Here is a 12,443-nt window from a genome sequence, read left to right as displayed (position 1 = left end):
TCATTTTATTTCTTTCCTGTTTTCTAATACTTTCTAAAATTCAATGAGTGTATACAGTTAGGGTGTGTGTTTGTGTATGTGACACACATACATTATAAATCAGCCCTAAATTATACAAGTATACCAGTTAACATTCCTTAATGATATTAACACTTCTTCGTGTATAAACTCAGATGTTATCACTTAATCAATCTTTTTAAATGTCACATTTACAAGCCCTTATATGGTGTGTTTATAAGTCTTAGATGATAAGACTAAATATATCAGCAGTCTTTGTCTTTTTTTTTTTTTTAAAGGCATTGGAGCGGGTTACAGTTGGCCAAGGGGTAAGTAAAAGTGTTTACTCTCACTCAGATAGTGACATGATGTTTTCTTATAAGTACTCTTCATACCTGACCTGTTGATGAACTTAAAACCTGATGGATTTTAATAAATATCACCTCTTCTTGTCACCTCTTCATATTCAGATTTATACTTTTCTATAAGTTTACTTTAAAACAGAAGTGAACTTTCCGAAAAAGTAAATTGAACTTTCAAGAAAACTTCCACATTATACTCTTGAACTAATGTCTTATTTCTTTGTATTATACTGAACAGTCTATAAATATTTCTAAAGAATGCTGTTGCCAATTCTCAGGCTTTTTATGGGCCTAGTTTAAGCCCAGATAACCAAGATACAGTATTCAATTTATTGTTTAACAATAATCTAAAACATATTTCAGTTCGTTGTTTTTGACTTTTTTCTTTATTGACTTGATTGGTCATTAGTTACAAGAGCCAAATAGGTTTGTACATAGAAACAGAAGTTAAATGTATCCCCCAAATATCCATATAATTACTTTATCCTCTACCTTAAGATGTATGAAACATCTTAGGAATTTTTAGAAATTTTTTAAGAATTCTTTTTAAACTTTTCACAAGATTTTTCTTGTTGGACTTAGATTTTAGAATCCTCTTTTGCTTCTCTTCGAGTCTATATAAATTTTTAAAATCATAATTTTAAAATAATAATAGCAACAAGTATCATTTACTGAGTGTTTACTCTGGGCCAGATACAGTACTAAGAGCTTTGTTTTGTTTTTCTTTTTTATTTGCTTTCTTTCTTGCTTTCTTGCTCTATTTCTTTTTTATTATGGTGACATTGGTTAACGAAATCCAGTAAGTTTCAGGTGTACAGTTCAACAGTAAGGCATATACATACACACACACACACACACATACACATATTTATATATAATTTATATATATATATATAGCATTGTGTGTTCATCACCCATAGTTAGATTTCTTTCTGTCACCACATATGTGACCCCTTTTACTTACTCTTCCCCCTACCTCCTTCTCTATGGTAACCACTAGTTTACTGTCCATGACCATGAGTCTCTGTCTGTCTCTAAGAGCTTTGTTTTTAAATGTCGCTGTCTAAAAATTGATAATAATTGATTTTTTAAAGTCATTAGAGCATATTGTTTAAGTACATGGGCTTTACTCTCAAACTACTGGTTTGTTTATTGTCTTCATCAGTTACTGGTTTAGTGAGCTTGGACACATGTCATAATTTCTCTGCAGCTTAATTGTTTTATCTGTATAATGGGAATAATAATAATAATAATAGGAATAAAATAATAATATCTAAAATATATTCTCATAGAGTTATGAGAATTAAATGAATAAAAAATGTAAAATCCCTAAAACAGTGTCTAATACATGGTAAGTACTCATCATGATGCCAACTATTGTTACTATTATAGGTAATTAATAATTATGATCATGAAAATAATAACCAAATCTAACACAAAGGGTACCAAAGTACTGTTCAAAGTTTTCTTTATCAATTAAAACATACTACATACATTGTACAATGAGATAGGCACTGTTATTATCCTGTGATATACATGAGGAAACAGTTAAGTAATGATACTTGGATACACTGAGATTCGAATCTCTGACTCTGGAGCCCAAACCCTTAACTTCTATACTGCATATCAACCTTGTGGTTTCCTAGAAGCCTGAGAAAAAAAGAAGCCTTTATCATCATAATGCCCCAGTGCTTTCGTATGGTGTTTTTCAATTTCCAAAGTACTTTCTCGTGTTTACAGCCCACCTTATTAAGTGGGTATTATACCAAACTTAATGAGAACGTGATTCACAGCAAAAATTTATAGTGCGTTCCATTTCTCTTAATTAATTGCAGAGTTCTGACTTCCAGTTTACTGCCCCTTCCACAAGACCGGTAAAGTGCATGCTCACTATATATACTTTAAGGGTGGGTTCTTTCCGCTCCCTCTCATTTAACAGGCATTAAAGTGTTAAGTTGATTTATCAGTTGTGAAGGGAAGTAAGCTCTGAGCCACATCCAGTTTATTCCTGGAACAGTCAGGCCACTGGAGACATTGACTCTCTTCCCACTAACCCCCATTTATATTTACCAGGATGGATAGTCCTAGTTATTCCAGGAATGCATATATGAAGGCACTTCATTACTCTCTACTCTTTCTCGTAGGAAATAGCTGTAAAGCTCTTATTTTCGCAGGGTAACTTGGGAACGATGATTTAGTCTATCATGTTTGTATTTATGCATTCCTTTATGTTCCCTTGTTAAAATGCATTTCTTGGTCTTTTTTGTGGTTTGTCTACAATCAGTTTTTAATAACAATATAAATATACATTTGTTTCTACATTCTCTTGACACAATCCTGTATAATTTTTTTTTTTTTAATCACGGGAAAGAACTTTAACTATTTTAGGAGTTTTATGTAAAAGTCACATAAAATTAAAGTTCCCATCTATTATAGCTTATCAAATAAAAAGTTAAGAACTTTGTATACCATTTATAATAATAATGCTAATTTTTCACTTCATTCAGTAGTATATTTCCCAAAATGCCTTGAACTTCAACAGAACAATATAACAGTAGGTGTTAATATATAAAAAGGAATTTCAACATTTTTATGAGAGAACTGAAGGGATTTCGGGGGAAGTGAGGGACAGATGGCAAAGTAGAGATTTTTGGTGCTACAGAAATGAATTACCTAATATGAAAAAAATGTCAAATGGAAAATATATTCAGAAATGGGGAGTTGTGAATGAAATACTTCGGAGTATGACTGTGTGGAATATAGAATGTTTCAAGAAAGTTTAGAAATCAGAGATTTTTGTCTCAACAAGGAGTTACATTTGGAAAGAGACTTTATATAAAAAGTGTGTCTTTTGAAGGTTATGAATTTTAGTGTGGGTGCATATGTCTGCTTCCAGTGAGTTATTTTAGGAGTCAAGTTGGGGACTATGGTATTCCTAACACCATTTCCTGTTAGAATCACCCTCCTCACTATTTCCACCATCCAGAAAAGATATAACTTACATTCTTTCGAAGTGCTCTATCAAGATTCTACAAGACAGACATTCTTCACTGACTTAAGAAGGTATTGCCATCAGGCAAAGACCCAAAAGATAAAGATCGACCCTCAAATCTCAACTTGTGGTGCTTTGTAGTTTCAGCATCTGGGGCCCACTGTGTAAAAACTTGCCGTTAGCTAGGGAAGAGAGACAATAGAATAGATTTTGGACCTGAGCACATAAGCAAAATTTATTTTGCCCTAAACTCTATCTGAATCTAAACATATTCTAGCTGAAAATAACAATTTGAGGCTCTGAAGGAGAATAAAAGTTACAAACGGATCTCAGTAGATACATACATCTCACTGGACTCTATCTTTAAAACTTCACCAATTATTGGACAGTTTTTAGTTTTTACCTTTTGATTCTCTAAAGCATTCAATATTATTGCTCTCCCTCCATTCTTGCTCATTTTTCTTTTTTTCTTTCTTTCTTTTTTTTTTTTCCCCAGTAATAACTTTCTGTGGAGGCTGGTTGTTGTTAATGTTATTTTGTGTTTAATTTTTCTGTACTCCCAATATTAGGCATTTGAGGATGTGTATGGAGTTTGGTGACTTTTGTAGTTCCTTGATTTAAGGGTACCTCTTCTATTATTACCGTAAAGTGCTCTTATATACAGTTGACTCTTGAATAACACAGATTTGAACTGCATAGGTCCACTAATACACGGATTTTTTTCATTAATACTTGTACTATTCTATCTGTGGATATGGAGGGTCGACTATATACATTAATCTATACCACTTTATATAGGAGAATTGAGCATCCTCAGATTTTGGTATCCATGGGGTATTCTGGAACCAATCCTTCTTGGATTACCAAGGGATAACTTGAGTTTTGGGGGACTCAAAAATTATACACAGGTTTTCAATTGTGTGATGTCAGTGTCCTGAACCCTAGTGTTGCTCAAAGGTCAACTGTGCAGTAATTTTTTACCTTCTGCTTCTGTGAAACTATGATGCTTCATTGGAGCCCTTGTCTTCAGTCATTCATTCCTTCTTTCCTTTGGGAAACCTATACACCTTCATAGACATGAAGCCTTGTCAAGACTTCAGTCTCTAATCCCATGTCCATCTCAAGGCTCTTCTTTTCAACTGTAGAGTAGCCAATGCTATGTTCTTTTAAGCCTCAGACATAGCTTTAGTGTGGCCTTACTTAAGGTAGTACCTTCTCTTTCTGGATGTGAATCATAGATAATATTATCTCTTTTCCACCACCATTAGGAAAAAACCACCTTCTCTTCTCTTTTGCACATATCCTACCTTACTGCTCTCTTATACAGAGCTGAGTTGGCTGGTCACAGAAGTCTACCTTTTTAACTGATAAGTACTCCATTTGGGATGTTAGCTCATTTTTCTTTGATCATGCCTTTTCTTCTGCATTCACTATTTCTTTTCTAGTTTCTTCTATTTTCTTGCAGAATTACTTTCTCAGTGGGAATTAGCTTCTGGGTAACATTTTAACTGAGAATGAAAAAATTATAAACTTGTCTTTTATGTTTCACGACAAAGTCAGGTTTCTAACATTCATTTATGATCCCAACTCTCTGGTACTGATTTGATTTCTGTTAATTTATTTGTTTCTTGTGCTTATATATGTCTACATTTTTTTCAGCTGCCAACTGAATCACTCTTCTATCGTGCCGTCCTTCAGGATATTATTAAAGATTGTTATGGCATCACCAAATGGTATGAGGATTTTATTTTAATAAGAACTATGCTGTTTTGTAAGTAAAATGGTTTTTAGTCTTCAGGTAAATTTATTCAGGGTTACTTCATTGGTAGAAGGAGCAGCTTTGAATTTGAGTATGTTAGTAAGTAACAAAGAAGTATGCAGCAATTGTGTCTTAGCTTAATCATTATTAAAATGGGGGCTCTAATGATTCCTTTTTGTCCTGAAAGGTCGTACTGATAAAGTAATACATGTAAAATGTACTTTAGAATTTTAAAAGTATTGAAATGTTATATATATAAGTAATTGGATGAATATAGTATTATCATATGAGCAGGAGTCATATTTAAAATGTTTCACAACGAGTACAACCTGACCACTTAACCAACTAGAACAGATATTGATCATCAACAATCATTTTGGCCATTTGGGTCTCTACTAGCTTATTAGTAGCTCTGCATATGTTTTGTTTTGTTTCTGTTTTCCCCAGATAATGCCTTGCTTATACAGAGAGGCAAGGGTTAGGAGATTTTTCCATAATGTTGGTTCAGTAACTCCTGTATTCGCATACATTTGCAATCCTGGCAAGTTTTGTGAATGTCTTCTTTCTAATTACAATTTTAGGATTTGGTAGCCATCTGGTTATAATAGGATTATTCTTCAAGTTAAAATGGGATAATTTTCAGGTTTTCAAAAAATAATGCACACATATTAACAGAGATAGAAGCTATTTTATATTATCTGTTATTTCTTTGTAAGAGAAGGTCAATTTTTTACTGAAAGGATTTATAACATGCAAATATCTGATTTATAACATACAATATATTGGTTTCAATGGCCATTTCAATGTAGATGACTCCTAAATCTGTATCCCAGTATTCATTCTCTTTTCCATATATTTACCAATCTTCAAATTGTCTGTGAGTGAAATTCTCATTTTCCTAAAAACTAGCTCTTTATCTTGAGCCTACCTCAAGTTACTAACCTTGTTGAAAAAAAGTTACAGAATTATGCAAATCATGTTCACTCAACTATTGACTACCTGCCTTCTTTTAAGACCTCAAATCTGTTCATAAATTTGTTTATTGTTCTCTTAATGACTACTTAAAATCATTTACATTCTTTCCTAAACCTTTTTTTCTTAGTTAAAAATTCAGATCTCTACCGTCCTCCACATTCCTGACTTTCTTTACTACTCAGAAGATAGATGATATTTGTTATAAGACTTCTTTCATTCTAGAGCTTCAATGACCTTTCACCCACCTTTGTTTTTTCTCCAAATTCTCTTCCTCATTATCTTCCATTAAGCTGCATTCCTCTAAGTTTCTTTTTTCTACTCTGAACACTTACCTATTTTCTTTAAGGGTTTTTCTTCTTATTCATCCTTTAAGTATGTCTAGGCATTCTCTAATGTTTTATAGTTAGCTCATGTTTCTTTATATTTCTTCTTTCACTTAGCAAATAACTGGAATCATGTATCCGGCTCCCGCCTCTTCTTAGAAGTTCACATCCACATTTCTCATTTTCATCTGAACAGTTTCACTTAACTACCTCACAAATAGATCAGATTCGGCCACATACAAAAATCAAAGTCAACTTCCAACCAAATCCGTTCCTCTTTTTTTCCCCCCTCTTGACTTTTATCATTTCTGGGAATGGTATGACCATTGTCAAGCTTTAGAAATCTTAAAATCATATTTGAGTCTTTTCTTTTCCCATTGTCAAACCACACATTCTCATTAGTTTCCAAGACTTGCACATGTTATTTTTTTTTTTACCTAGCAGTTGTTTTTTTGTGTGACACGCAAACTATTAGTTTCTGGATGCATAAGGATATAGTGTCCACATAGGACTATTTCATATTCTAGTTAGAATGACATGTGCAAAAACCAAAGAGAATGGTAGAAACCCACATTAAATAGCAGCAGACTAGATAATTAGGACCAACCCTCCTTCTGAGAAAAGCTAAAAACACTAGAGATGTGTGCATGTACGTGTGGGTGTGCATTAAATTTGTTTTTAATTGGTTTGAGAACATCAGAGACCTATCAAGGAAGTTAAAAATTATAGGGCAATATCTAGAAGAAGATGGAAGCCAAAAGAAATAAGCCCAACTTTTAGGACTGTATTTTTCCCCCAGAGGCATCTTGAATTAGCAGCTAACTTCCAGTTGACAGAGTGTGCAGAGAGGGTATGCACAGCTTTCAGCAGAATAACAGTACAGTGAGACAAAAGAGTTCATGGTCTGCCTAGGATGAGGATTCTGTAGACCAGGTAAACCACTCATACTTTAAGATAGGTCCCTGGAGATTTATGCTGCATGAGTGAGGGTGAACTAGAAATAAAACAGTCCTACAATGGACTAAAGCCCCACTTGGAATCATCTCAAGCTGTGATTAAAGTATTTTAGTTACTGCTTCCTCTAGCTGCCTGCAGAGCAGCTGCAGTCATTCAATAGTGCTAGGACAGTAGCTATTTATATAATTATACAATGTGTTAGTTTCCTTTGCTGTTATAACATTCCTACAAACTTAGTGGCTTAAAATGCAAATTTATTATCCAGCATTCTGGAGATCATGAGTCCAAACTAGATTTCTCTGGGCTAAAATCAGGTGTCAGTGGGGCTGCATATTTTCTGGAGGAAAATGGGTAATCAATTTTCTTGCCTTTGACATCATCTAGAAGTAGCCTACATATTTTGGCTCTTGGCTCCTTCCTCTATCTTCATAGGCAACAGTGTAGTTTCTTCAAATCTTTCTCTGACTCTGACTTCTTCTGCCTCCCTTTTCACTTTAAAGGGTGCTTGAGGTTATGATGGGTTGATCTATATAATCCAGATGCTCTCTTTATTTCAAGATCAGACTAGAAAATTTAACTTCATCTGAAACCTTAATTCCTCATTTCCATGTAACATAATATATTCATAGGTTCTAAAACTTAGAATGTGGACATTTTTGATAGAGCATTATTGTGCCTAACACATACAAAAATATTAATATATAATTTTCTGATGGCTACTTAGTTTAATTTTTATTTTCATTCTGCTATAATCAAATAGGAAAGTGAAAAACCAGATCATGAAAACTATCTCACAAGATTAAAGCTAATTATTTAATCTATATTGTGTAGTCAAATTCAAATGAGCAAGTCTGTATCTTTTAAATACAGTAGTTTGAAAATGTTTGGAGCTCCCTTAAGTGATCACTATTTTTAGCAAAATTTTATGTTTAGGTTTTTTAAGTCTTTCAGTATCTACTAGCATATAAAAGACATGAAATAAATAGTTTTATAAATATTTTGTAATGACAGAGAAACTGAATTTTGGTTCTTTCTATCCTGCATGTACTCATATTCATTGATTTAGTTTACATCTATTTCACCTTTTTCTAAAATTTCCGTACTAATGTTGCGTCTTTGGAAAGTTCTACAAGTAAACTGTTCTTGCAATTGTATTTTTAGAAAAGAATGTGGGTGGTGTAGGATTCACTTGAGTAGAATTTTAATCAGATCTAGTGTATTCACTTTTATTAAAAGAAAGAATAGTAATTCCTTTTTAGCATGCTGGCCATGCTCGATTCTGACAGAGGGCCCCTTTTCATCTGTTCTTCAGATCCCATCATTTATCTTTCAGTAACAGTCTGTCACTTTTCTAACATCAAAATGTTTGACAATTTCTCGTCTTCTTACTCAAAAACTAAAATATTCTTATTATGCCATTCAAGGTGATCTCTAATCTGTCACTAATGTCCTTTCTAGGCTAATTCATCATCCCATGCTTCCTCTTCTGCACCCCAAGTGATTCTCCGTGCACACTGTCCTGGTACACTGGATTAATCATCATTTCCCATAAAATTCATTTTGTACCTTATATGCTTCCTTGGAGCACCTTTATCTACCTGGAATATTCTCTTCATTTCTGCTACCCTTTCCTCCCATGACCTCTGGCAGTTGAAATCCTAAGCATTCTTTTCCCTTTCTCACCCTCTTCTCCCGTAGTATTTAATCTGTGATTCACTATTCTTGTTTAACTTAATAGTACAATTAGTCGTTTGGTTCTATTCTTTTACCACTTAGTGAGCTCCAATGGCCAGGATTCATTCTTATTAAATAAAATGATATAGTGGTTAAGAGCAAAGATTCTAAAAATACTCTTTTGACCCCAGTTTTCCTCTAACTTCTAATCTATATCTGTTCTTTCCTTTACCAGAAAACTCCTTGAAAGTGCTGCCAATTTCTCTCCCATTTTCTCTTGAATTCCAATCAGATTTTACTTCCATCATTCCATCAAATCACCCTCTTCAGTGGCACTAATGACCCCATGTTGTTGAATCCCATGGTCAGTTCTCAATCCTTATCTTACTCGGCCTGCCGTCACTATTTCACAGAACTTGACCATTCTTCACTAAAACCCTTTTCACTCTCATTCTAGGGAAAGCCCCTCACAAGATAATCACCTACTTCTCTTTCTCTTTTTTCAGTTTATTTTGCTCATTCCTCTTCCTCTTTCAAACTTGTAAATTGTCGGAATGCTCTTTTCTATCTATACCTACTACCTAAGTAATCTCATGGTGTCTCATGGCTTTAAATACCACCTATAGGTTGATGAATTCTAAATCTATAGTTCAGTAAATTACAGTACTGTTCTTCCAGTTGCTCAGGCTAGAAGTCCTGGAGGTATCCTTGACCCCTCTCTTTCTCAGATTGCCTAGATCCAGTTTTTCAGCAATTTCATAGTCTCTACCATCAAATATCTAAAATTCTACACTTTCTACCAACCTTAAGGCCACCAACCTCATTCAAGTCACCATCATCTCTCATGGAGATTATTGTAATAGCCTCCTAATTAGTCTTCCTCTACTTTGCCCTTATATTCTATTCTCTACACCATAGCCATGATCATCCTTTTAATATTCTTGAGTAAGATTTTGCTTACAATCTTCCCATGGTTTCTCATTCACTTTGAAATCAAGCTAATTACTTTTACTATGACCCACAAAAGCTTACATAATGTGGCTCCTTGTTATCGCTCTGATTTCATTTCTACTATTTTTCCATTTATGTCTATAGTGATTTTTTCCTATTCCTTAAAAATGCCAGAAACACTTCTACCTCAGGGCCTTTGCATGTGACATATCCTCTGCCTGGAATGCACCCCACCAGATATCCACATGGCTAGCTCATTCTCTTTAGTTCTTTACTCAGAATTATTATGTCTGTGATATTCATCAACCACCATCACTCTTCTCTAACATTTATCTGCTTTCTCTCCTCTATCGTTAGCTTTTCATCAACTCTTTTTACTAATATACAACATATTTTAATTATTTGTTTAATTATTCATCCCCTAGCTAAAATGATGTTTTGTTTGTCTTGTTTTATTCACTGAAACTGATAGAACCAATAACCTGGCTCCACAGTATCTTAGAAGTGGTTTTGAAAGAGGATAAATCAGATTTTGATTATTCTATAACAGTGTTCTCCAGATTGTTGTCCTGAGGAATAGTGATTCTGTAAGAATACTTTGAGAGAGAAGAATTTCTTAAGTAAATTCTTTATGTAAAATCACCCTCTTTAAGATTCCTACTGCCCATTTATATTTTAAAGACAACTAATAGTTTGGTGCTAGACAGCTGACTGTAACAATTAAGAGCACAAGAGCTGTACTGACTGTTTTTAAATTACAGTTCTTGCTGCGTAGTAGTAACACTGTCATCTTGCACACATTACTTAACATCTTTTGGCCTTGGTTTTCCCTTTTGTAAATTGAAGTGAATAAATACTAAAAAGAGATGTTTTGAAAAATAATTTAATATCTATAAAGCGCTTAAAACAATCCCTGGAATATAGTGAGTAATTGCTATTATTATTAAAAGAAATCTATTTAACTTTACTGAAACCAGTGTTCATTTGTTCATACAACCTTCTCTCAAAGCTATATACACATTTAGTTAATATTTGTAACATTCAGTCTTTTATGGGGCACACTCTTAAAAAAACACAGAAAAATCTTGAAAATAATTATTCTAACTTCTCCTAAGACCTCATTTGTGATTTATATGATTAATTTTCTATCAACTCCAAATGCAATGACAACAAAATAAAGTTCTTGTGGATATTTTCTTTAACATCACATATATTGACAGTCAACTATAAAATACTATGGAAGATTTTTCTGAAATATGAATATTTTCTAAAATTTAATATTTTCTGTCAGATACAGTAAGTTCAGTCATGCTTTATTCCATACTGGGAACACAGTGCAGCATCCTTTCCCTTTGGTGACTGGTCTTTGCTCTCCTTTTACTTTTTTATATCACATCCACTTGACAACAAAATTTCCTATACCAGTAAGACTCTAATTATATTTTTTAATTATTTCAGATTTATTGTTACACAGAACTTATACATGTAGACAACATAAATTACAAGGTTTTATTTTACGTTATTAAGCATAAAGTATAAAACCGTAATGGAATGCATTTCCTAAGAGGTGGATGGGGTACCCTTTATAAGTGCCTTTAGTAAAGGATTTTTTGTCTCTGATGCTTCAGAGGATCTTCTGAGCCCTAACACATAGCAACGCAGGATAGTAATATGGGTGAGAGGTGTGCCTTTCCTTTGTCAAGCTAAAGCAGAAAACAGGCTGTGTAAAACTATCTAAACTACAGGCATCTACATGGACAGATAAGCTTTAGGAAAGGATATATAAGAAAGTAGAGAATCTGGAAACTGATTTCTTTAAAATAATTTCAACTGTTTACTCTTTTGAAAGTCTTTGCAGATCTTTCATAGCCATATGAAGATCAGACTTTTAAATCATTACAGTTAGCCTATTACGTTCCATGGTGAGTGGTCACTGCAACTTTTAACAACTCAAGATACTTAAATTAAAAAAATACCAACACAGTGATATTACCAAAATACTACCTTACTTAACATTTCTGTAGCATTTTAATTTTACTATTATCTTCCACATGAATTATAACATTTACATCTCTCCATTTCACCTCCATTTTCTCATTGATGAAACTGGGGCTCCGAGAGGTGATTTGTTCGCAGAAGGTGGAATTTAGATCTTTTGACTCCTAATGGTACTATAGAAACAGTACTGTTACTCTTTCTCAGGAGAAAAATAAACAGTGTTTGGAAGTAGTGCATTAGTCTTATCACAGCAATGGTCACGCATTGTTTATCACAATGTTTGTGCTTTCTTTGCCATATAACTAAGGGACTCATCATCTAATGAGTAAAATTTACCCTTTAAAATTGCTTACCTTTCCTACAAACTACTGTGTGCATGGTTTTCGATATTATAAGCCATTGCAGTAATTGAAACGTGTAAAATGTTGCCTGTATACAATATAAATGCATATATA

At 33.5% G+C, this 12,443-nt stretch overlaps 1 protein-coding gene across 2 annotated transcripts in view; it reads left to right on the top strand.

The window, feature by feature from the left end:
- The window catches only part of METTL25 (methyltransferase like 25), an 87,070-nt gene that overhangs the window by 57,974 nt on the left and 16,653 nt on the right, over positions 1-12,443 (top strand). Inside the window, exons 7-9 of one of the 2 annotated variants that reach the window (XM_036236382.1) lie at positions 297-326; positions 2,195-2,233; positions 5,011-5,084. In XM_036236382.1, coding sequence (XP_036092275.1) covers positions 297-326; positions 2,195-2,233; positions 5,011-5,084 — 143 coding nt within the window. The remainder of the gene's footprint in view (positions 1-296; positions 327-2,194; positions 2,234-5,010; positions 5,085-12,443) is intronic. The other variant, XM_016143565.2, reaches the window with a different exon arrangement.

This window comes from Rousettus aegyptiacus, unplaced genomic scaffold (assembly GCF_014176215.1).
Source record: "Rousettus aegyptiacus isolate mRouAeg1 unplaced genomic scaffold, mRouAeg1.p scaffold_m13_p_2, whole genome shotgun sequence".
Lineage (NCBI taxonomy): Eukaryota > Metazoa > Chordata > Mammalia > Chiroptera > Pteropodidae > Rousettus > Rousettus aegyptiacus.
Note: the sequence above shows the minus strand (reverse complement) of the source record. Positions and strands in the feature narration are given on the sequence as shown.